Here is a 26,046-nt window from a genome sequence, read left to right on the forward strand (position 1 = left end):
CTTCTGTTCCAGTTACTTACTCTTCCTCTACTTCTAGAAGTTATTCCGGTTATGCAGGTGGGTGACAATGAATGTCCAGCGATTTTTTACTGTTATTTATAAGACAAAAATTTGACTGGAAACAACCTGAGTGTCCAAAACCCATTGGGGCCTGACCATATAAAGTCATCAGCATAATCTGAAAAATGGAAGATGCTGTTGCCATTGAAAATAAGAACGCAGGTCCATTTCACTGACATGGGAAGTTAGTCGTAGTAGAGAAAGATGACAGAAAATTGGGTACAAAAGAGTTCAAAATTCTATTTTATTGATCTATTTGCATATATATGCAAAATGTGTATTTAATATCTGTATATATATTCATCATATATTCATATATCCTATATAATAAAGAGGTACTATGCAAATTGACCATCTTGCTCTCACAAGATGGCTGCCTACAATCAGACCAGCATGGGGGTTAGTGAAGAAAGACCAAATGATTGAACAGCAGGCTGTGTGGGGCGACCACGCTGGCATGAGGAGTGACCAGGTTGGCATGGGGGCAATTGGGGGTGACCAGGCCAGGAGGGAAGGCAGTTTGAGGGCAATCAGACCTGCATGGGGGGCAGTTAGGAGTGACCAGCAAGTGGAGGAAGTTGGAGGCAAGCATGCCAGCAGGCAGAGTGGTTAGGGGTGATCAGGCAGGCAGGCAGGCAGGTGAGCGGTTAGCAGCCAGTGACCCTGGATTGCGAGAGGGATGTCTAAGGGATCGGGCCTAAACCGGCAGTCGGACATCCCCTGAGAGGTCCCGGTTTGGAGAGGGTACAGGCTGAGCTGAGGGCACCCCCCCCCCCCCCCCCCGTGCAGGAATTTCATGCCCGGGGCCTCTAGTGTATATATATTTTGCATATATATGCAAACATCTTAAGAGATATAGATGTGTTACAAGGACTATTTCTGGGGAGTGAGACAATGAGGAAATTTTTAAAAATTCCTCTCGTCTATGATCTCTCTTCTCTACAGTGAGCGTTTCTGGGTTTTGTAGTTTTTTTTAAAGGAGGAAAAGGATACCCATCCAGGCAAGCACTTGCATCCCTCCAGATGCCTGTCTGCACCTCCAGGGAATTCCTCAGGGAGGGTTTGGCGCCTCCCCCATGGGGTCTGGAATGCCAGCTGCAGACCATGCAGGCCACAGGGACCGAAGAAAAAGAGATGCCGGGTCGGCAGGAGCCTTGGGGTCAAACACACCCTGGCTCCCATCTTGGCTCCCTGTCACACAGAAGCTGTGTGGCCTTGGGTAAGTCACTCTACCTCTCTGAGTCTCCGTGAGAGCAGAGGACCACGTCAACATTCAGAGCTGACGCCAGCATTGCACGGCTGACGATCTACGTCAAGTGCTGAGCGTGGTGCCTGACACACGGCAGGTGCTCAAGGAACGCCGTCATCGTCATGAGGCTCGGAAGTCAGACTCGCCGCTCTGTGGCTCTGAAACCAGCCGGAGACACAGAGCTGGAGAGGCAGCGGGATACCAGGAGCTTTCAGAAAGGAGGTGTTTTCCAAATTCTTGGTGCAGGTCACCGCAGCGCCATCAATCCCCACTTCCAGGATCGGGCGGAACTTACAGGAACTGTGAGGATGCTCACCGCAATGACTGGCCTTGGCTCCCCAAGTCTGAGTGAGAGTGGCCCGCTGGGCTCCTGCAGGGCAGGCCTGTCCAACTCCTAGGCGAGGCCTGAGAGCGCCTTGGGTTCCACCCGCCTGCTTTAAAAGGAGCCCGGGTGGATCGACAGCAACAGTATCCCGCTCGCCTCAACCCAAAACACCATTTCAGAGCCAGACCCACGGGCCAAGGCGGCAGCTGGAGCCCAAAATCCATGGGGATCACGCGCTCCCGGCGCTGAAAGAACCAGTTTCACGACTCTTCGGGGGCCTCCAGAATCCTAGCTCTGGCGTGAGAAGGCCCTGGGAAGGGATCGGATTCTGCAGCTCGTGGACAGGGCGGTGCACACCGCTTTCTTTCTTCTCCTCCTCAGGTAACTGGATATCAGCTCCATCTCGGCGGGTGAGCCATGCTGACAGATTAGAATATCTACCTCGATGGGTTTCCAGTTGCTAGGCAACCAGAGGCAGCAGCTACAGAGCACATCCCACCCCCTACGCCCCGCCCCTTGGGACTGGAACTAGGGGAGGTGCTGCAGATGTGCGAGGTCCGCCCACCGAAATGCCCGATGAAGAATGTGCGGCTCGTTGATTTTCCATGTTGAACAAATGGCCGTGTTTGCGGTGTTTTACCGGTTGTGAGGTGCCTCCGTGTGATTCGCCCCATTGCTTTTCCTGCCGTCCGTCCCTAGGAAGCAAGGCTACGGTTTATCCCCCTCAAAGCCAGGGGGGCTGAGGCTGGAGAGAGAGGAGGTGGCTTGCCCGAGGTCACAGAGCTAGTACAGAGCGGAGCCAGGGTTCAAATTCAAGTTCAGATCTACTGAACTCTGGACTTTGCAAGATGCCAGGCACACCACGAGCTCATGGTGTAAATCAAAACCATGGGAACTCAGCTTTCAGGAAGCTGAACAATGAAAACCCACTTGGACAGGCCACCTTTTTGAGTAGAATAAATGGGAGATGCACAGTCCCCCGATCGGCTGTAATGAGGGTGTAAAAAGGGGATATACATAAAAATTGTTTATGTTTTTTTCAAAGCCCTGGCAGTCAGAATTTTTTTTTTTCTGATTCTAGAAGTTACTCAATTTCCCTGTAAAAGATAAATATAGATCTAGACACAAGATATCTGTTAACAATAAAATGTTATAAGAAAATAAATCACCCACTATACCACCATCAAAGAGAATTATATTACAATATGGGTGAGTTAAATGTACTCCCTATCGGACTTCTGATCAGTATTCTATTTTACTTTCTTTATTGATTTTGAGAGAAAGCTAGCAAGAGGAGAGAGACAGAGGAGGGAGAGACCGAGAGAGGGGACCACTGGTCAGCTGTTCCATGTATGTATGTGTTCACTGGCTGCTCCTTGTATGTGCCCTGACCAGGGACCAAATCTGCAGCGTCGGCATGGCGGGACTATGCTCTCATCCAGCGGTCACCAACGGGTGGTCCGTGAGGTCCCAAAGGTTGGTGACTGCTGCTCTGAGCTCCTTGGTCGAGATGTCTGTTCGGTATTTTATGAAGCTGGGAGCAGACTTGAGGGACGATGCACCAGTGCGATGATTTGCTTCCTGTCTGATTTTCCCAGGTAAGCTGAGGAGCCACTATCGCACTTCTGACAACCGGATAGTGTTAATGTCCTGTTTTTTCTTTTTTCTTTTTTTCTTTTTAGGACAAGAGGAATCGAAGGCCCAGAGAGCCAATCTGAGTTACTCAAGGCTGCACAGCAAGGAGATGGCAGAACTGGGAACCAAGGCAAGTCCATCAGACCTCATCTACACACCGCACAGCTCTCCTCCCGTCTCCGGGGCCTACCCTGTCACAGGGAGGCCTCCTTCTGACCAGATGCCCTGCCTGGGACTGGGCTGGAGGCCACAGCCTGCCAAGCTCGCAGCTTCCCTTCCCCCACCTCCCGGGTGAGCCTCAGCTCCCCCTTCTTCCTCTGTGCCAGTAACTGCCTCTCTGAGCATCCTAGGCAATAAGCGCTTCTCTTGTAATTGCTTTCAGAGCAGCATCCCCACATTTCCAAATAAGAGGAGATGAGCACACACACTCAGGGGACCCCTTAAAACTATGCCTAGACCCTTTATTAATAGTTTCTTCGCTGCTTCTCGGCCAGGGGCTGGTGGGGAGGGGTGGGGGGCGGGGCAGATGGCTGGGGCTTCTCTCTGGTCTAGCACTGAACCCGGGTTTTCCTCTCCCTCGGAGGGAGAACAGGCGGGGGCGGAATTCCCAAGCACTGAAGCAAACGCCTCCCTGAGCTCCCTGGAAGCCTCCGGAGACAGCGGGTAGCCGAAGAGCATCTGAATTCTGATGCACGTGCATCTGGTTCACCGCGGGTGCTTGATAAATGCTGCCCACCTGGGGCCACCAGGGCCCCAGGGTCCTCTCAGCTGCACTTCCGTGAGCTGGGGAGAGGAAGGCCTACACTCCTTTAAGGAACTCGGAAGTCCTTTGAAGAACTCTGGTATTGGAAGTTTTTTTGTTTTTGTTTTTGTTTTTGTTTTTTTCACTAATGCAGGTTGGCAGTCCATCTTGAGGATGAACCAACAGACGAATAAGTGGAAATGTTAGAATGAGAAATTGTGCTGTACTTGGTCATGGGCATAGGTTCAACCTGGGCACCTTGATAAACCCAAGAACCATGAACCCAGCTACTCCAAAGGGTGGCTCCTGCTGGAGGGGAGGGGGAAAAATGGGCCTGCGCAAACTACTTTCCACCGGCGAATCCATCAAGTTCATGCTGAGACTATGGCAGGCATAGGTGTATGAGGCTTACATATTTGCAGCCTCTCCCCGCAGAAGGTTTAGACACAACCTCTTAAATGCAGGTCTGTTCATGTGACCCACCCTAGCCAATGAAATGTGAGAGGAAGTGATGTCATTTGTTTCCAGGCAGAAACTTTAAGAGTCTGTGTTCACCTTCCCTCAGCAACATGCTTGGCCATGTCCCAGGAAAGCGGTTCCATCAATCTGGGCCCCACACTGACAATGACAGGAAGCACAGACATAATTAATGTCGGTGGACAGGGGGAGCACTCAAGAAAGAACCCTTTTTGCCCGTTTCAACCACTGAAGTTCGGGAGTTGTTTGTTACTGCAGCAGAGCCTTGCCTACCCTGACGCATTTCACTTGGTGTATTTAAGAGCAAGAGTTTTTGAGGCAAATAGGCCCATTTCTCTGCTTTTCGTCTGTGTGGTCTCAGGCATCAGTGACTTACCCTCTCTGTCTGGGTCTCCGTCCTCCCCACTACAAACTGTTTACGTGCTGGAAACTTCCCCTGCTATTCACAGGTCCTGGCAGGCGGACAAACTCTCCCAGGAAGAGAAGAGTGACTTTTATTTTGTTTTGAAGAAAAAAAAAATCACTTGATGGGAACCTGACAGCTACTGTCACTGCACAGAGTTAGGGAAACTGGTAACCACACTTATCTCGCTTCGTCCAGCACATGTCCAGGAAGCTCTGAAAATTAGGCAGATATGCAATGGTGCCTCGAAAGGCACAGAAGAGATGCTTGGAAACACAGCGCGTTACTCTTTAGAAAAACAGCAAAATGTAGAAAGTCAGTAACAACCCGACATGGGTTGCCCAAGGCAGACATCAATAATCAATTACAGAACGGAGCTCAGCCAGCCGCAGGCAGTCGCTGTCAGTCATTCAGAGTTAGCAGGTGGCTGGAGATGTACTTAGTACCCTGCTGTTGGCTTACCAGCTGATTACCTTTGATCAGAATCATGGGGTTACGGGGCTGAGAGGTATCTGAGAGGTCATTCTCACTCTGCCTCATACGAGAGCATCCAGCCTCTGCTTGCTCTCCACCAGTCACCCCACATTCCCTAACATGTGCTGTAACTGCATAAATGGAATACATTACAGCCTTGGAAATGTATCCCAGCGATGGAGCCTGTCTATTCTGCTACTAGGAAAACGTCCTGGTTGGATAAGTAAAAATCCCATTATTGGCCTAAGTTCTGCCTGGGAGACACAGATGTGCTTCCTCCCCACACCCCAGGGAGGTCTGCGAGTCTGCCCTGAGCTGTGTCTTCTCCGGGACACACAGCCGGGCTTCTTTTGCTGTGATCAGAATGCACAGGAGATGCTGGCACGTGAAAGGGGCTCAGCAACCAGGGAGACGGACTCGCTACAAACGGAATAATGGAGGGAAAGCGGGGGCATGATTTTCTCTGGCCCGAGGGATCCTGCCAGAACCAGGTCTAAGTTCCCGGTGTCCTGGCGCCTGGTCTTAAGCCATTTCCATGAGCCAAGCTCCAGATTCTCATCATCCCTCTCCTCTGTGAGGACAGGACCAGAAAGGCCACCATCTGGCTCGGTGTGGAAACACTATGGGCTCAGAATCCTCAAGACCTGGGTGCGAATTCTGCTGCTGACTGGCTGTTGATTGGGGAAAGCTCCTTAATGGCTCTGAGGCTTATCTCTTCATGCAAAAAGCAGGAATCATAATGCTAATGGTGTGTGCATGTGTGTGTGTGTGTGTGTGTGTATGTGTGAGAGAGAGAGAGAGAGAGGGTGGGGGAGGAGGGAGAGAAAGAGAAGGGAATATATAAAAAGAGAGAACTAAATAGGAGTTATATGCAGAGGGATCACAATCTGGCACATGAAGCGCAGAGTAGCTACAAAAGGAAGATCAGCTCCCTCCCCTCTCCCATGCAGAGCTCCAGTGAGCTGCACAGCTTATACCCTGGATGGCACCAAGGTCATGGTCACAGGCTCTCAAGTTCAAAGGCCTGTGTCTAATGCCAGTTCTGCATCCTCCCAGGCCCATGACCTGAGCGGGTCATTTCACCTCCCTGAGCCTCAGTTCCCCAAACCGTGCAGGGAATGACAGCACTCCCTCGATGACGGGATTTGTAAGGATTAAACCATCTGGGCGTGATAAGCACTCGGGACAGCCTGGCACCCAGGGAGCACTCGGCGGAGCACTCGGCAGCTCTCCCCAGGGACATGGCGGGTGGAGGAGGACCCCAGGGCACAGCGGGGAGGAGATGTCTCGCTCTCCATCTCCGGAGCTCACACCCATCAGGCAGCCACGGGAGGGGCAAGGATCCCCTTCTTTCGGTGGCTGCCGCTTTAATGACATCTGAAGTGGTTATTGTGTCCCCGCTTCAGAGGTGTTCATGAGTCCCATGTCTGGCTGCCAGTCTTGGGACTTCGGGAAGGAAATTGCCAGAGTGTGAATGTGGAGGAAAGCCGAGCGGCACTGCTCCGGGAAGCCAGGCGGCATCCATACGACAGGCATTCGGCTGGACAGCCAGAGGCCAGGATCCCCCAAAGCTGTGTCCGTGTGAAGGAGTGGCGAGGCTGGTCACAGACAGACATATCCCAATGGCAAGGTGGCGGCCCTCTCCTGACTGGGCTGTCACTGTGACATGGAATGCGTGTGATGATGACTATGGTCATTGCTCACGTTGACAGTGTTGGCAGGAGACATCCTGCTGTGTGCTCTGCCATATATATATATATATATATATATATATATATATATATATTGTGTATATATATATACAACCAGTGTCCCCACCCTACACCTAAGAAGACACCGAGGTTCAGGGACGTCAGGTGTTTGCTCCAGGACACAGAGTGGGCAAGTGACAGGTGTGGGGCTTAAACGGGGGCTGCCTGACGCTGAGCCTTTGGCCACTACAGGTCCTGCCTGGCGACACTGCAGAGCACTCGCCTTGGCTCCGCGGCCTCCTATCTCGGGGTTCGGAGCACGGAGGTTTTACCTCGGCTTTACCGCTGGCCCCGGGCCCCCATCTGGCCTAATGTGCGGGTAACCACTGACGACAGCGCCTCCACTTAGGTCTGCCTCGGTCAGGGACACTTCCTTCTCTTTCCAGGGTCTCTGAGGGATGCTTTCATTTCAACAAATGGATGAAGGATTCGAAAAACAAAAACCCTAGCACTTCTCAAAACAATTAAGAAAGTCATATGCAGTCACAGGGCTGTAAGGGGAGTAGGGAGATCTCAGGTTCTCTCTTTCTCTCTCTCTCTCTCTCTCACACACACACACACACACACACACACACACACACACACACACACAGAGGGCAGGGTAAGAGGGGAGATGGACACCGCCCCTCGCAGTTCCTGAACTGCGTGCCAGGCGAGAGCCTGAGGTAAACACGGACTCCAGCTGCCAAGCCCTCGGGGCATTCATTAATTAAACTCTATGGATCTGCTCTGTTCCCGGAAACCTCCGCTCATTTCAGTAATAACTGCAGGCCAACCAGACTCAGGATGTGCAAATAGCCCGCAAGCTCCTCTGCCAAGATGGACAACAGCACAAAATTCTGGGACAGGACGGCCTCGGAGGGGCTCATGACCTTGGCCAAGTCTCTTCCATCTCTGAGCCTCAGCCCCTCCTCTAAGCAAAGGGGGTGGGGGAGGAGGGGGCGCCTAGACGGGAAGGAGAGCTCCTCTTATGGAATCTTGGGGCCCTGCGAGGCCCACCCCAGCCACGCTCGGGTGACATGATGGACACAGCTATGCCCGCACACCCCCGTCTTCCTCTTCCCAATGAAGACAGAGGAGAGAATAAACGAACGCTGACTTTATAGGGCAGCTTTGGAGAAGAGAGTCTTTTCCTGGAAGTCAAGGTGTATCATTCTAGAGGGGAAAAGACGGGGCCCGTTAGGAGTGTGCTATGCAGACACCAATTCTGTCCTGAGTGCTGAGTGCCACTAACCCCTCATTCGGAGGCAGGGCGCCACCCCCAGGTCCGGCATTCCTGGGGGCAGGTGCACTCCCTGCAGTGACACTTCCTGTTCACCTACCCCCCCCCCCCCTCAGGTCAGCCAGCGAGTCCACAGCACTTCCTGGGACTGAGGTCTCAGACCTGCAGGCACTCCAGGACATCAAGGACCATCTCTGGAGGGTCCTGATGTAGATCTGCATGGTAACAGGCTCTGAAAAGTCCCGCATTAACAACACTGCTTAACCAAGTGATTTTTTTCAGTGTATTTTCTCTGGTATTCTTTATTCACGGGACACCTGTCCACGTGTCAAGTATAGCAAAAAGGAATCTGGGAAACTCCCAGACCAGCAAAGTGAGGGGGAGACCAGGAATTGGGATCCTCGGTGGGGTGGGGGGTGGGGCTGGCTGGCTGAGCAGTGTCTTCGGGTCCCCACCCCACCCTGGTGTCCACGGAACACATCTGTGACCTGTCCACCCTTTGACTCATCACTCCTTCCCAACCCTCAGGTCCCTCCCAGCAGCGCCTGGAAGCATCTTGCAGACAAGGAACACGAGGACCTGGGAGGTGCAGGAAGTTGCCCTGAGAGGTGACCTTTCACCTCTCTTACTTTCTGTTCTGCCGCCCGGCCCCGTGGCATTTAGCCTGGTGGCACCCTGGAGACATCTGGGGAGCTTTGAAAACCAGCTCCCGAGACAGCAGCCAGACCAATAATGTCTGTCGCCTGAGAGATGGGGCCTGGGCACCTGCATTTTGCGATGGCTTGCAAACTGAAAGGCTGAGAGCTTTGCCAGAGCAAGGGTTTTCGGGAATGACCCATCCTGCTCACAGATGCTGTGTCTGGTTAAATCGCATTCCTTTAAAACAGGTGGGGACCCAAGAGGGAACGAGTGTGCCATTTGGTATGTTTTTAAGCTTGACTTATAATAAATCAATTCTGGGAATAACGCAAAAAAAAAAAAAAAAAAGACAGCCATTGCCACCACCTCCATAACCGAGACCGTGGCCACAGGTGTCCCCGGGCAGCCATGACACCCGGCAGCTTTATGAGCATCACCTCAGTGACCCTTAGAACAACCCTAGCAGGCGATGCCCCGTCGCCTCTTTGGAGAGGAAGAACCTGAGGCACAGACGGACAGAATAACCCACCCCAGCCACCCAGCAGGGAGGTGGCCGCGGTGGGAACGGACGCTGAAACCAGTCTGCCCCGCACGTGAGGTGCCCGGGTGAGGAAAGGGGTGGCATCAGGGTCACCCACTCCCGGAGGGAGAAGACCTTCTCCGTGTGCCTCGGGGCCCTCCCTGAGCCCGCCCCACATAACAAACAAAACAGGACAAAAGCCACAGCCGGGCGGGCAGGCAGCCAGGCTCGAGGCGGTCCCCAGAGCCAAATGGTTTCCCGGGATGACATCAGCCTGAGTGGGTGCACAGGCCCCTTCACCTGACCAGCCACGAGGCCCGGAGGCCAGGAGGGTGACTCCACCCCACCTCCCCAGAGGGAACGAGCGGCGCCCAGAAGCTGCCAGGCCTGGGGGGAGAGGAGCTGAGCCCAAGACCCCACGCACAGCAGGTCCCCTGAGAAGCAGCGGCACCTGCTCAGGCCCCGGAGCCGGGCACCACCTGTGCAAGGTGCCAGGTACTCGCTGGGTATCCTGTGCACCCAAGATCCCGAAATGGGGTCACGTGGGCTGGGTTGAAGGTAGGGTCCCTAGATGTGCTCTCCAGGGGGACAGCACCAAACTGGGAGCCCAGGAAAAGGCTCGGAGCTAGGAGTCCAAAATGGGGGCCGCCCCTGTCACTGCGTTGCAGCGTGTCACTGGCGAGGCACCTGCTCCGTGGGAACATCTTGCCTCTGGGGAGGGCCGGGGGTGGCCTCACAGCACCCGTTTTCCACTGCCCTTCTCCTTCGTTAGTTTTAGAAAACTCCAGCCCGGCTGGTGTGGCTCAGTGGTTGAGCACTGACCTAGGAACCAGGAAGTCATGGTTCGATCCCTAGTCAGGGCGCATGTCCTGGGTTGGGGCTCAATCCTCAGTGTGGTGGGGTGTGCAGGAGGCAGCTGATCAATGATTCTTTCTCATCACTGATGTTCTTATCTCTCTCTTCCTCTCTGAAATCAACACACACACACACACACACACACACGAAAACTCCAGGCAAAATCAAGGAGTCCAATATGTTGCAAGGATCAAGGAGCAACCCTAGTTTGGGGTGTAGGATGGACTGAGGACCCTGGGCCCACCTCTCTCCTTCTGGGACCTCACTCCCATGAAAACCATGAGCAGAGTGAAGCTTCTCCACTTCCTACTTCCTGCAGGCGGACCTGCTTCCCCGGGAGGACCATGCTTGGAGAGCAGCAGAGAGAGGGGCTCCCGGCCCGGAGGATGGGGTCCCTGTGCTGCGGCGCCAGCGAGGGCCCAGGCAGTGCCTGAGCTCTGAGGGGGGGCCCAGACGCCTGGGGAATCCGGGAGCGGGGAGCCCACCTCGGGGTGTGTGATTTCCCAGTCACCTGCGCCCCAATAGGACACGATCCTTTTTTAGGCATGCGCCTTTATGGAGTCTTCTCAACGAGTTTAAGTTTTCATGGTGTGGCCACTCTTTTTTTCACACTCCTCTTTCATACATTTTGACATCACCGCCAATCAAGTTATGTAATGGTGATTACAAGCACAACTGGCCTCCAGAGGGATGGGAGCAGACACAATGGGTCTCATTCACTCAGGAAGTGTTTATGACGACCCAGGGGAGGAGGACTGACTGGCAGGAGCACGAAGGAATCTTCTGGGGTAACGAGAATGTTTTAGATCCTGAGGAAGAGGTGGGTTACATGGGTCTGCACTTGTCAAAACTCAGCAAACTGTATGCTTAAGATATACATACAAGCTTGGCTGTGTGTAAACCACACCTCCAAAATATCGACGCATAATATTTTATGTGCTTATTCATAGTATTCTTATAACATACTGAATATAGTAATATTAATACCCATACTGAACATGTTTCAGAGCTAACTCCAAGACAGGCACTACCCCAGGTGCTTCCCACATGTCAACTAATAATATAGCCTTCATGACAACCCTGTGAAGTTCTATAATCATCCCCATTTTAGAGATAGGGAAACTGAGGCACACATGCCTTCATCACACAGCTAGGAGATTGCAAAGCTGGGGTTGGAACAGACGCCACCTGGCTCCAGAGCTGTGCTTTTAGCCACGAAACCAACTTTTTCTGATTCTCAGCAGCCCCCAGGCTGAGAGGAGGGTGAAGCACTGAATGCACCCAGACCGTGCCTGGCAGGCAGCTGACCCTCAGTGCAAGTTAGCTGAACACTTGGGCAGAGGAGGGGACCTCCCTCAGGCCACACCTCGTATCAGCTCAGAGCGGATTCCACACGAGCTCTCAGGAAGGCTGACACCGCCAACCCCGCGCAGCCCCAGCAATGAATGCCTGTATGCGTAGCACAGCTATGAGATTCTTGGGGTCCAGCAAGATGGCTGATGGGGGACACCCACAGATACGGAGCAGGGGCACCCACACAAAACTGCGGTGGCCTGACAAGGGGAAACACGCTGGGGTTTCTGTTGCTCAAGGTCTTGATTCTCGACCACAACAGACCATGCGTCTTCTGTGATCCTCGTGAGGAGAGGACGGCCGTGACCCCGCGGGAAACTTTGCCATCGCACAGAGAGCTCCATATCACAGGCCAGAGCTCTCCAAACCAAGCTCCTGGCAAAACCACAGCTCCGCCGAGTTCCAGCCACCCACCTAACAGATCTGGCTGGTGGCCACCTGGGAGCTCAGGGTCCATGTACACCTTCATCTATGCATTCGTTCATTCACTCACTCATCCACTCATCAGCTATCCACTGAGTGTCCCGAGTGTGCCAGGCACAGTGCTGGGCTCCGGGGATGTGTCCGTGCGAACACTTCTCGGTATTGCTTTGTGGTCTAGCAAGAACTGCTGGGAAGAATTTGGAAGAAGGTGCAGACACCTCGATGAGAGGAACGGTGTATTAACAATTCGTGCCGCCATCTTTCACTCACTCATTCATTCATTCATTCATTCAAGCACACGATGTTTGTTGAAGTAAATTTGCAGCAAGCCCTCTGTAAGCTGGTATTGTCTATGAGCTCTCGGGCCACCTCAGTCTTGTTGCCTAAGGGATCCCTGGGCCTGGCACACAGAAGGATTGCTGACTGGGGGCACTACTTTCAGGAAGTGTTTCTCCAAGGGTTGTGCCCACAGGACAGTCTTCAAATGGGACTCACGTGGGGCTGTGGCTACACCGCAGACCCCTGAGACCCTCCACGTGGGACCCCACTCACCAAACCAGTATCCAAGGCGCCCACTCAAGTATGAGTCCAGTCCTCACGGCGTAAGCCCCCTTTGAACCCAAGGACACAACAGCTCAAAGCAGTCAAGGTCCCAGACACAGGAAGTATCAGCGCCGGGATTCAAACCCAGGGCTCTACAACTCCCGCTGTTTTCTCCGCTCCCAGCCCCCGACCCCCACCCAGGCTGTCAGGAAACACGCAGGAGGCACTGACGCTTCCTCAGGTCAGCTCTTCGGCTCCTGAGCCTGGCAGGCTTCCACTCCCACCCCCGGCACGGCACTGAGCTGCTGGAAATCCACAGGGCTCCACGTTATATGAAGAGATTAGGAAACTCATTAAGCTGAGCTCCGAAGGCCTCCGTTCTTTTTTTATCCCTCCCCCAAGAGGGCTCGTATTTATGCAGGAGAAAGGAAACAACAGCCAAGGAAGGGAAGCCACCAACTGGTCTGCCCTCAGCCTCTTCTTTAACCCTGCACTGCTGCCTCGTTCCCCGTTAGCCATGGCTGCTCATGACCCCAGTGTGCTTTCACATCAAGTAGCCATGGAGGCAGCAGGGAGGGATTCGAACTCAGATCTGCGTTAAAGAGAAAGCCAAGCTCTTAACTGGACTGACCTAATTCTACCTGCATCCTTTTTTATTTTTCTTCAATCAAGAAAGGACAGCCAAGGATACCAAATCTGTTTAAAAATAGTAAAACTGTTCACAAACTTTGCAACGTTTAACTCTTGGTTATAAGTTATGCTTGAGGACCCTCCTCTCAATGGGGCAGGACAATCCAAAGGGCCTGGAAATCGATGGAGTATGCCTTGCTCTCAAATCCAAGCAGAGTTCACTGCTGTTTATGGCCCAGCCCTTACGATGAATGTTTGATGAGTTAAATGGGGTGATGAGCACTCAGGATCCAAGAAATGGATTCCAGATTCATGCCAATTCCTAAAAGGATGAGTTGCTCAGAAGCCCCTGGGACCACAAACCTAGGCTGGCTGAGCAGCCTCCTTTACAAGCAAGGACCCCTGAGATGAGAAAAGCACCCACCGGGAACACCAAGCGTTACCACATTATAAGATCTTGGGCAGATCACCCGAGTTCTCTCCTCACCCCAATTTACTCATCTGTGAGATGAGGGATTCAGTAACACTTCCTGGTCATCCTCAGACTGTTGTGGTAGGTCGAAATGAAAAGGAACTTGTATCAGTTATCTATTGCTGCGTAACAAATAGCCCCAAACTCACTGGCCCGAAACAACAAATGTTCTCTCTGGTAGTATCTGGAAGTCGGGGATCCAGGAGGGGCTCGGCTGAGTGGTTTAAGCTCACTGGAATGGTTGCTGGCAGGTTTCACTTCCTGGTTGATAGCCACGTGGGCCCCTCTATGGGGTTGCCTGACTGTCCTCAAGACATGGCAGCTGACTTCCCCCCACGGGAAAATGCTCTAAAAAGGGAGAGTGACCAAGAGGCGAGTCACAGTGTCTTCAGTAACCTGATCTCACAAGTGACACCATCACTCGGCTATATTCTACCGGTCACACTGACCAACCTGGTACAGGAGGGGCCTTCATAATGGAGTGAATATCAAAAGATGAGGATCGTCGGGGGCCAACCTGGCAGCTGCCAACCAGTGTCTGAATGTGTCTTGCCAACAACAATCGAACACTAAACAAAAAACAATGATGATAATGACAGAAACGATTTATTGAGATCCTACTATACACCAAGTACTATGTGAAGTGTTCATGTGCATTGCCTCAAAATAATCTCCACCACAGACGTGGAGCAAGGTAACAGGACTGGCCTTGTTTCACAGACTAAATGGAGGCGTAACCAGACCAAGTAGCTTATTCAAAGTCACAGAGCACGCAAGAGGCGGAACCAGGACACACACCCACAACTCTTGGGTCCCACAACTTGCCTTCCTAACCAAGGCTGGTTTGCTGGAGCTGGCTGGTCCCGGCTTCCTAAGGCAACAGTGATATTTTTAGGAGCCCTCTGTGAGCCACTTGTTATAAGACATTGCTAAAATTTAAATTATATAAACTCACAATGAAATATATCATATTAAAAGCAAAGGTAAAAAAAATATGCACACGGTATCACTTTCCAATTATGATATTTACTATTATCTACGGCCTTCAGATCATCTACATATACTCAATCTGTATGGTACAAATACTGTATAATAATGACATACTATGCAACTTTTCCCAGCTCCCTGTGCTAATTAATAGCTTAAAATTGGCTCTGGTGGAATACAACACTACAAATCAGGACTTTTGCTCACCCAAACCCCGTTGTTAAACATTTACCAGCAGCCTGGCTGGCGTGGCTCAGTGATTGAGCATCAACCTATGAACCAGGAGGTCACGGTTCTATTCCTGGTCAAGGTACATGCCCGGGTTGTGGGCTCAGTCCTCAGTAGGGGGTGTGCAGGAGGCAGCCAATGACTAATTCTCATCATGGATGTTTTTATCTTTCTCTCTTTCCCTCTCCCTTTCTCTCTGGAATCAATAAAAATATATTTAAAAACAAACAAACAAACAAGGAACAAAACCATTTACCAGCAGCCCACTGTAGCTGACCCAGCATACCATTTCCTCTAGTAAGGAATTATCTTGTATGACTCCTTGCTAAAGAGCACACTCTCCATGAAATCTAAAAATACAACCTTCCCCCAGATGTGGATCAATCCAGATTTCCTTCCTGAAGTTTCTGACTTTATGGTGAGGAAGCAAGAGGCATGTGTCTGAACAAAACATCTGAGATCCGAAAACACTGGAGAAGAGAGGGAAAGGGAGAATAACAGAGGGGCCTTCAGGCTCCCAAGATGGGGAGGATCTTGTTTCAATCTCAGAAACCTCTCAGAAACCCCACAAGGAAGCGCACACCCAGGCCCGCCCCTGCAGGCATTCCCGCAAGCCCCAAATGGGAGCAGCCCGAACACCCAGCCAGAGGGGTTCATGCCTCACAGAGCCTGCACGCAGCTGCATGTTGCGTGGGAAATAAAACCATCTTCGCCCAAGACCTACAAAACTTACTTTTTTTTTTTTTTTTTTTAAAGATGGAAAAAGACAAAAGGTTGGAAGAAAAAAGACAGGAAGGAAATGCATTGGAATGCCAAGACCGGTTTTCACAATGTCAGGAGAATGGGTGGGTTCTGTTTTTGCGCAGGTTCGCTGTGGTTACCACATATGAAATGAGCACACCCACTCTTTTAGTTGGAGGGAGGGGAGAGGTGATGGGCGCTGTTTTACACGGGCAGAGCCCAGTGGAGCGGCCAGGCCCTTTGTCCTGCCTTGCCTGTCACTCCAGGTCCCTCTCCCCGAGTCTGGGCTCATGAAGGCGCCATTGTTCTCCGGGTGACATCACCCTGCTGCCTGCAGGGTGGAAAGGAGACCTGAGATTGGGTGCGGCCAGCGCCAGGGAAAGCGGTCCCTCCTGCCTGCCTGTCCTCACCAGAGCAGAGGCGCCATCCAGTCATGCTGGCCTTGGGGCTGCGGTTAGGCCAGCGCCTCGGTGCCACACTCTAAGGGGCAGCCTGAAGCGGGGCACCTGGCAGGGCTCTGGACGCGCAGCGGCGGGCAGCATTTGGCCCAGACAGCAAGAGATGGAGGAGAGGGTCGTGGCAGCTGAGCCCTTCTCCCTGGAAGCCCAGGTCTCCGGGAGAAATCTTGATGTCAATGCTTAGGAGGTGTGCCGCAGGGCCAAGTCACTGATATTCTCTGGGCCTCAGTTTACCCATCTACACTATGGGGAGGGTAGACAAGGTGGACACAAGAATAAAGGAGAGTGAATTTCAGGGAGCCAGATGCTAGACGTGCCAAACACTATTCCAAGCACTGGGCACACCAGGCTGCCCAAATCTCAGCCCTCGGAGGAGACAGAGAATTAAAGAGTGAAATGAAGCAAGTGCAGACTGAGGCGAGTGCCCGGAGGTGTGGTGGGGATCACCTCCACCTCAGCTGTCAGGCAGCCTCTCTGTGTATCTGTGCAATGAAGAGAGAGAGAGAAGAGCATTGTAGGCCGAGGGAACTGCGGGCAAAGGCCCCTGGTCTGAATGAACGTGCATTGACTGAAGAAGAGCAGGAGGTCAGAGTGGCAGGAGTTGAGTGAGCATGGAAGGCAGCAGGAAGAGCTGAGGTCAAAAGGGAGGCAAGGCCAGATCCCACAGGGCCTTGCAGGCCACAGCAAGAAGCTGGTGCTTTCTAAGTCCAGGGTGAGTCAGGGGAGTGACCTGAGCCCTCGGGTTGCTGGGTGGAGAATGGACTGGAGGGGAGAGGGTGAGGAGGTTGTAAGGAGGGTGAGGAGGTTGAATAGAGGCCCCCAAAATGGTATGTCCACATCCTAACCCCTGGCACCTAACAATGTGACTTGACTTAGGGGAAAAAAAATTAAGTTAAGGATCTCAAAATGAGATCATGCTGGAGTATCTCTTGGGCCCTGGATCCACTGGCAAGCGTCTTTAGAAGAGACAGGAGAAGCTTTATGAACTCAGAGGCAGAGATTGAGGGATGCGGCCATAAGCCAAGGAATGCGTGGAGCCCTCAGAGGCCGGAAGAGGCAGGTAGATCCTCCTCTGGGAGGGTGGCATGGCCTGACAACACCTTGACTTTGGACTTCTGGCCTCCAAGACCTTGAGAGAGAAATTTATTTCCTTTTTTTGTTTTTGTTTTTTTAAAGAGATAAATTTCTGTTGTTTCCAGCTCCCAAGGTTGTGGCAATGTATTATGGCAGACTTGAGAAATTAGGGGAGGTATGACTGAAGACGAGAGCCACAAACATCCTTTTACTCACATTCTCTCCCACTCGCTGACATAAAGAGGGGGCTACAAGTGTCTGGGGGCAGGGAGGGGGTAGACGCTGGGCCCCGCTGAATATTTTCAGCCTCCGTTTCACTCCATAATTGATGCAGAACCAAATACTCCCATACTCAGCCTTCGCCAGAGGCTGAGTGCTCAGCACAGGTGCCGAGGCCTAAGCTGTGGCTCTCCAGCGCAGGCGGGTTGTGGGCCCAGCAAGGCCGACGCACACTGTATTGCTGGAGTCCCGGTCTCTGCGACCTCAGCTGTGCGACCTCAGGCCTGTGACTTCACCTCTCTGTGCTTCAGCTTTCTCATCCACTAAATACGGGACTGTAGCCCGTTTCCCTCAGGGGCAGCTGTGCAGATTCGATGAGACCAGTTCCTGGGAAGTTAGGAGGCACTCAATGGGTAAGACCCCTGTCCTCCTCCCAACTCAGGTCAGCAGGAAGACGGGTCTGGCCATCTAGGCAGGTGGGGCTCATCCACAGGCAACAGCCTCCCCGCCCCCCGGAAACGGAAGTGAAATGCACGTTTGTTAAGCACTTCCTGTGTGTCAGATGTTTAACAGGTGCCAGGGCTGTGTGGGTCCTTACTTTCTCCAACCCATTGGACCACCCACCAGGAGAATCCCCATTTTACAGATGGAGACACTGAGGCTGAAATGGGTGATTTAACTTGCCCAGGGTCGCTTGGCCAGCATAGAGTGGAGCTGAGGCTTGAGCTTAAGTCTGTCCGATTCCGAAGCCCTATTTGTATGTAGAACACCCCCCGGCCCTGAGAACCCCCACTTCCCACCTTTATTCCAGCCTCGGCCTCCGTGGCACTGCCATTGTTCCTGGGTTCTGGAATGTTCTCCTGGCCTCTACTGGAGTCCACCTAGTCTGGGCTTCCCACAACATGCCTCTTCCTGCCTTCCTTTGTGGCTCTGAGACAATGGGTGTGATTTCCTCCATTCCCCCTCTTCTATCCGAAGGCAGAGGCAGGCCGTTAGCAAATTATTTCAAGGCCGGCTTTGGAAGGAAAATATTTCAGGGCACGCCTCTGCGTAAATACCAGCCTCAGGCAGGATTGGAACTGCTCTGATTATTTAGATAAATCGTGTTCCAGTCCAAGTCGTAAAGCCTGAAGCCCTGCCCCCGTCTTAACACCACCTACGGATAATCATCGCTCAGGTCCCTCAACTCTTACTGTCTGTGGCTTTAAAAGTTCCCTCCCATAAAACAAACATTTCGGTGAAAGCCCGGGGTAAACGGGATGTGTGTGTGTTTTCCAGTTCACTGGAAGCTTTGACAAAAGTGGTTTGGGAGAGAAGGTTTGGGTGCCCTCATCTCTGACTGTGAAGGCACACGTACCACGTGGCATCACTCGGTTACATCACTGCCCGGAGACGGTAACAGTAAGTGTGGATGTGAAACGATGACAATCCCCATTTCACAGGTGGGGAAACGGAGGCACGCAGAGGGGAGGAGCTCACCAAGGTAGCCCAGCTGGGGGGAGGTGGCAGAGCCAGGATTTGAACCCGAGCCCTCGGCGACAGAGCATGCGTGCCCATCCCAACTTTGCCCTTTGACAGAGGACGACACAGGCTTGGGAACCAGTCACGTTCCCTCGGCATGGACGTGCCGGAGTCTGTTTCCAGCCCCAAACCCAATGCCAGCTGGTGCCCACCGCTCAGGAGATGCCACATGCTAAGTGGGCGGGAACCCGGAAGCCCAGGTTATGCGGCACATGCCCACTTGGGGGGAGGCACTGTGAACAGAGGAGGCAGCGGCCTGCACGGCCTAACTTCATTCATCCATGGAGCGCTACCCACATGTCACACCAGGCGAGGAGGCCCAGGGTCCACGGCTCCCAGCGCGGGAGAGCTGAATGTTATCGACCCCCGAACCCTTAACCGCATCGCCACAGAGGGATGGGGAGTGAGAGAGAGAGATGGAGAGACATGCACTTACAGACAGAGACAAAACAGGAGAGACAGAGACAGAGGGACAGAAAGAATGAACAAGAGGCCTTCTCCTGTTTACAGAGGTTGGGTTGGGGGACCTGCCTCATACATTCAGACCCCACGGATTTGTCCGGGGCCACAAAGAACACAGTCCCATGAGAGATGCCGTATTCACAAGGCACCTGTTTGCACCTGACAGCTCTGGCTGCTGTGTGGCCCCCCCAAAGTCACTGCACCTCTCTGGGCCAGCCAAGGGGATGCCGGGTCAGTCCCTGCACCTCGAGGGCGGGTGTGAGTGTTTTCGACCTCAATTGTGCAGGCGGCCGGCCTGACACCTGGTGCAGCCCGGGACTCCGTCCCTAAACACCTGGCCCCACAGTGACCATTGGGTCTCAGCGCCAGGCTAGACACAGGGAAGGAGCTGGCGTTGCCCTCTGCCCGTCTTCAGCCTCCTGCCACCCGGGCCCACACCGTCAGGTGTGAAAATGCCAGGCCTCTCCTGGAGTTCAGTCCTGGTTGCTCAAGTGGGAGAGCCCTGACGTCGTCAGGAAGTTCTGGAGAAATCCTTCTGCCAGGAGCTTGGCTACAGGGAGCCGAGCTGGGGACCAGAACCCCTAGCTTTGCTTTGCTTTGCTTCTCCCTCGCTGTGCTACTCCAGGCAGGTGCCTCTCCCTCTCTGGGCCCAGCTCTCCAAATCCTCGGTGAGGTCCTAGAGCTGACTGCCCCGTGCCCCAGCAGGACGCAGGCCAGGCTTTTAATCATTAGCTGACATTCCAGCCCGTCTTCCAAGCCCCATCGAGCTTGTCTGGGAGAGATGGCAGGGCCCCGGGACCCGGCCTGGCCCACTCGCATCGAGCTCCAGGGTCATGGGCCGGTGGGCAAACCCACCCACCACCTGGGGTCTCCTTAGGTAATCAGAGGTGATTTCAAACTTTGCTCGATGGCAAGACAACAAAAGCCACAACTCAACGTGCACAGGACACGGACACTCAGTCATCCGGAGGGAGGGCGAGAGGAGATGGAGCAGGTGCCAGCTAATCCTCCCCTAAAAATAGGGGCCGACAGGCGTTTCTCTCGGGGGCCGGAGTGTCGGCGCTTACAGATAAGTCAACTGGCAAAGCCAGCCCATCCACACAGACGGGGGACTCCGTGTGAATTCCCTACTCCTTCAGGGCGGAGAGTAGCTCCCATCAGGAGGATCACCCCCACCCCTACCCCTTCAGGGCGGAGAGTAGCTCCCGTCAGGAGGATCACCCCCACCCCCACCCCTTCAGGGCGGAGAGTAGCTCCCATCAGGAGGATCACCTCCCTCACCCCCCTGTCTCTTCCCCAGGCGCCGGGAGAGGAAACGGGGGCCTGATGGGCAATTATTCAGGAAGAGGCCACTTCCCCGGTTGGATCTGTGGGGACCCCCCCTCCTTTCCCACCTGGGTAGGGTGGGAGGGGAGGAGTTCTGACTGCTATTTTAATATATATTTAAAAAAAAAAAAAAAAAAAAAAACAGAATAAGCTTACAAAATCTGGCGGCTCCGAGTCCGGGTGCCTTTTCCTGAGGGAAGAGAACCTCTGCTGGCTGCGCGCGGAGAAGCGGCGGAAAGACTCCCGGCTCCGCGAGGCGAAGTGGCGGAGGGAGGAGGTGCGCTTGAGGGGGGCCCGGCCGGTGGGCTCCCCGGCCGCCCGCTCGTGGCTCACTGAGGCGGTGACCAGGTGGAGGGCGTCCTGGAAGGACCTCCTCACCGAGCCCACCCACTGGGTCATGTGGGTCTGGGCCACGCTGAGCTTGTCTCCCAGGTACTCCATGGGGCCGGGCGATGAGAACGGGGGACAGCGATCACGGGGCCGGGGTCCTCGCCCTCCTCCCGCTCGCTCGCAGCTCCTGGAAGTCGGGGACTCGCGGGGAGAGAAAGCCGGCGGGCGGCCCTCCTCAGCTGAGCCCGGAGTGAATCTACATCGCTGAGCCCCGGATCTCGCTCAGAAGCAGGAGAGAGAGTTCAGAGTCGGGCTGGGAGTCCAGCCACGGGGATGCAAAGTCAACACGCTGGGAGGTCCAGCAGCCAGTCCCTGGCGATCGCCCCGCCGCCGAGCCGGCCGTGCCCGGGAGCTTGGGAGAGTCCGTGGCACTGGCTCCGGGTGTGCCCGTCCCTCGAGGTGGGTGGGGGCGGAAGAGTGGCCGCAGGCACCTGGTCCTCACGGTCCCCCGGGGGGGCAGCCCCTCCTGGGAGCACGCAGGCAGGATCCGGTGGACAGGCTGCAGCCCGCCGCGGCCCCCAGCCCAGCTGCCCACGGCCGGGCCCCGCTCACCTGACCCATGCAGGTTTCCTGTCCTCTGGCCGGGGACTCCGAACCTGCCGGCCGGCGGCTAGCTCATTTCCGGAAGCAGCCACCAGGGCCCGGGTGCCCCGGCCGCACAGCCCGGGATGACATCAGTGCCTGTCTCCGCGAGGGGCTTCGCTGCCCGGGAATGCAGGAGGGGCCTCGGGGAGGCAGGCGCCCGGGGAGCTGACGGCCGCCCCCATTTTCCCCCCAAGTCTCAACTCGCTCACTGTCCCGCGGGGTTGACGGTGGCTTTGCCCGCCAGGCTGCTCCCCGCCCGGCGCCCTCACCGCAGGCGCAGGGGGAGCGTCAGCCGCCCGCCCGCGGTGCCCGCCAGCACGTGTGCACACGGATGTGGAGACCTGGCAGCCCCCGGAGATCGGAACAGTTGAGAAACTGCCTCTGGGGTGACAGGCGGCTGCTCGGGACCTCTGGCCGCTGTCAGTCTGTCTCCCTCTGGTGGTCTGTTGTTTCTCTATCAGGTTTTCTCCTCCCTCCCCGAGTCTCAAATTTCCACCTCTCTCCCTCCTCCTCCCTCTCTCTCTCCCTCTCTCTCTCTCTCTCTCTCTCTCTCTCTCTCTCTCTCTCTCTCTCTTTCTTTCTGCTCCTCCTTGGAAGGCAGCACAGAGCCAGGTGAAATAACCCTGGAGGTTCCCCAAGGAAGGAACTGGGCTGGGCTGTATTTCAGTATGGGTGGAGTTGCCATGGCAACCTGGGGGCACAGCATCTGCCCCATCCTGGGCGGGCAGGCTCTCAGCACAGGGAGCAATGGGAATGATTCCTGGTTTACACTGGGTCACATGAGTGCCTGGATTTTAACTCTTAGGGAGCTGGAGTAGCTGGAATGGGGGTGGGGTGGGTGTGAGGAGACAGCAGCATTCTGAGACCAGAGAAGGGTGTCGGAGGCGTCAGCAGCAGCTGGATCCCGGAGGGGAAGCTCACGTGTTGCTTTCTCCTGCTACCCCCATGTTACAGATGAAGAAACGCAGGCTCAGAGACATGGATTCACTTGCCTGAGGTCACACAGCGAGGGCACCACCAGGGCATGGACAGAGGCGGTTCCCTCCCCACCGTTTCAAGGTTCAAGAGGGCACCTGGCCCAGGGCGGGAGCTCAGTACGTGTTTACTGTTCGCACGCCGGGTCCCACACAGTTAATGACATGCAGGCTGAAATGTACTGACAATGTCTATAACTTAACTTGGACATGCAGGAAAAAAAAAAAAAAAAGAAGAAGAAGAAGATATACGAAAGAATGGATGAATGGCTAGATTTTTACAGAGCAAATGTTAGCAATTATAGAACCTAGCTGATGGGTATATGTGCGTGCGCTGTACAATCTTGTATTTTGAAAAATTTCATACCAAGAGGCTGGGGGTGCATGCTTTTTAACCCTGAAGCTCATGAATTCCACATCCCATAATCGGCCTTTAGAAATGAGAATGATCTATACAGATATTTGCTTCAAGAATACATCCTATATACACTGAAGGCCCGGTGCACGAAATCTGTGCACAGGGCTCCGCCCCCATCACCTCGGAGGCTGCCTCTGCCCCCGCTGCCGTGGCTTTGTCTGGAAGGTCGTCCGGAAGGATGTCTGGTCTAATTAGCATATTATGCTTTTATTATTGTAGATTTGTAGTCAGAACCTAATTGTCCAACAAAAGGAGACTTGCTCAGCACAGCACTGAGTCATAGGCCATCAGAGGCAAAAGAAAACAAATCAGTAATACCGATTTTTTTTTTTTTTTACAATGTTGACCATTTGTTCATCATGGATTTTTGCATTACTTTTTTATTTTTTAAAATATTGCATTACAATATTATTTATCTTTATTGTTGATATTTTTTTGGTCCTACTTTAAATGTTGCATGCTAGGCGAATGCTTAAGTCTCCTCATTTTAGTCTCAGCCCTGGATTTGCTAAATCAATATAGTATCATGATTCAAATCTGCCTCGAGCTCTTATTAGCTGTGTGTTCCTGAGTAAGTTACTTAACCACTCTGATTTTCAGAGATGAAATCATCCAACTCATCATAGTCATGGATGCTGTCAGTAGCACTTAACTCTCTGTGATTACATCAACATTATATCATCTTCTCTCAACAATGAAATGAAGTTTGTGCTGTGATTATTACCCCCATTTTATAGGTGGAAAAACTGAGGCAAAGGGAAGTTCAGTGACCAGTCCAAGGCATACAGCTATTAAGTGGTGGGGTTTGCTAGTCCCAGCCTCACACCTCTGACAAGGTAGGGGATGCCCTGGCCCTTGCCCAATCAGTCTGGATGGAAAACACGTCGGGAAAAACAGAGGAGACCACGTGGTGGGCAGGATGGCACGGCTCTGCCTCCTTCCCAAGCCAGGCGAAGGGTGCAGAAGGGAGCTGAAAAGCCAGACTGCTTGCCTGTTCCCTCCAGCCTCCCTAGAGGTACAATGTGCTCTGAGACGGTGACTATAAAAAGCGTCGCTCGGAAAACTGGGGCAGTTGCAAGCACTTTTCCTTCCGGGGGCCTTTTTCTGCAAACTCTTCTGTTCTCTCCAGGAAACTCCTGGGATGATGCTGGGCATTGAAAAGGAAACAAAGCCATCTCTTTACATAATTAAGCCAAAATATGCCGGAGGGGGCTGCTGAGATCCAGGGAACGAATGGGAATTTGATTCACAACGTGAGGTGGGGCCTAGACAGCACCGTTTCGAGACAAGCGTGTGCGGTTACAAAAATCAGAGCCTCGGTCACTCATTCATTCAACAAACATTCCCTGGGCATTTACTCTGTGTGAGCTGTGCTGGCTCTGTGGGGACGTGCAGTCCCTGAAGAGCTCGGGCTAGCTCCCGGATGCTCAGCCATTCAAAGGAGGCTCAATGGACCACCTCAGACCCGAGGCTTCTACTTTCTCCAAAAAGTCTGGTACAAGCAAGCACACTCTAAAGAATTCCTGTTCAAATGGAAGAAAAAGCCAGAAGAGAATGACCAACGATGACACATGTGTCAAGAGCTATGATGGACAAGTGAGTAACATGCCATGGGAACGTTGAAACTCAACCAGGAAAGTGGGAAGTTGAGGAAGGAAGAGCAAAGGGAAGATGGCCATTTATTGAGGACCTGCAATTGGAAGAGGAGTATCTGGGTGGGGTTTTGAAGGTTGAGTAGGAGTATTCCAAGAAAGCTGACTGAGAACAGTGTGTGCAAAAGGCTAGGGGCATGGGCCATATTCAGCCTTGCCTCTCGGCTTTTGCACATGCTGTATCCCTCCCTGCCTGGGGCGGCCTTTCCCTATTGTCCCATCTCTCCTGCATCTCCCCTCACCCCAAGACTACTTTTAGCAACTTTCCTAAATCTCTCCCAGGAGGTCTTCCTTATACGACCCTCCTCACATCCTGCTTTCCTAAATATTCGACATTCCAGGAGTGTGCATCGTGGGCCTAGAAATATACTATTATGAGGAAGACAGTGTAGTAAAAATAACAGTGATTAATTACGGATCTCCCAGGTGCCAGGAACTGGTTACCCACACACCTCACCTCGTTTAACCCTATCACAAAGAGGAGATCAGAAAGTCCAGCCACTTCAAAGGGTTGTGGTAAAGAGCAACTAAGATCATTCTTGCCCAGAACAGAATAATAAGTGGCAGCCATAAAGGGCGATAATTATTCTGTTCTAATTCATAGCATCGCATTGTCCAAATCACAGGATCCTAGACGGTCAGAACTGGAACAGCCGGCAGAGAGTCTTGGTCACCCTTTTCGTTTCAAGGAAGAAACAGGCCCCGGGGGATGCCTGGCTCAAGGCCCACAGCAAATCTGCGGCAGGCGCTCTCTGATGTCCCAGGAGTCACTCATGATCTGGACTTTGCAGGGTCTCTGGCCTCTTCTCCCAGCTTCTCCCCACCGCAGCCAAACTGGACGAACGGCCATCCTAGGATGCACCGCAGTGCCTCTTAGTCAGCCCTCTGCGCGTGCTGTGCCCTGTGGCCGAGACACCATTCCACTCTCCCTCACCTGGTCATTGTCTGTTGTCCTTCATAACTCAGCTTGGATAGAGCCTCCTCCAAGAAGCCTGCCCTGATTCCCTGAGCCTGTGGAAGGTCACCTCTAGGCGTCCACCCTGCCACATCACCCCCTCTGCCCCATTAGCACACCGGGCTGGAACCTGATTGACCATGAGCCCATGGGTGGCAGAAACATGTCCTGTTCACCCTGGAGTCTCAGCATGCAGCGTTCAGCAGGCACTCGCCGTGCCTCCTGGGTAAAATGGAGGAACCATTGGGGCTTGAACCTAAGTCACACAACTCCCAACGTTCCT

General features: G+C 53.4%; 1 protein-coding gene across 4 annotated transcripts in view; it reads right to left on the bottom strand.

The window, feature by feature from the left end:
- KIAA1671 overlaps window positions 1–26,046 on the bottom strand; it is a 125,264-nt gene that overhangs the window by 19,614 nt on the left and 79,604 nt on the right. The window contains exon 1 of one of the 4 annotated variants that reach the window (XM_084868125.1): window positions 20,946–21,409. The exons of the other annotated variants lie outside the window; for them this stretch is intronic. Coding sequence (XP_084724251.1) covers window positions 20,946–21,230 — 285 coding nt within the window. The 5' untranslated portion in view covers window positions 21,231–21,409. Of the gene's footprint in view, window positions 1–20,945; window positions 21,410–26,046 lie in introns of those variants that run through there. 4 annotated transcript variants of the gene reach the window in all.

Source organism: Pipistrellus hanaki, assembly GCF_964339955.1.
Source record: "Pipistrellus hanaki genome assembly, chromosome: 19".
In the NCBI taxonomy this organism is placed as follows: Eukaryota; Metazoa; Chordata; class Mammalia; order Chiroptera; family Vespertilionidae; genus Pipistrellus; species Pipistrellus hanaki.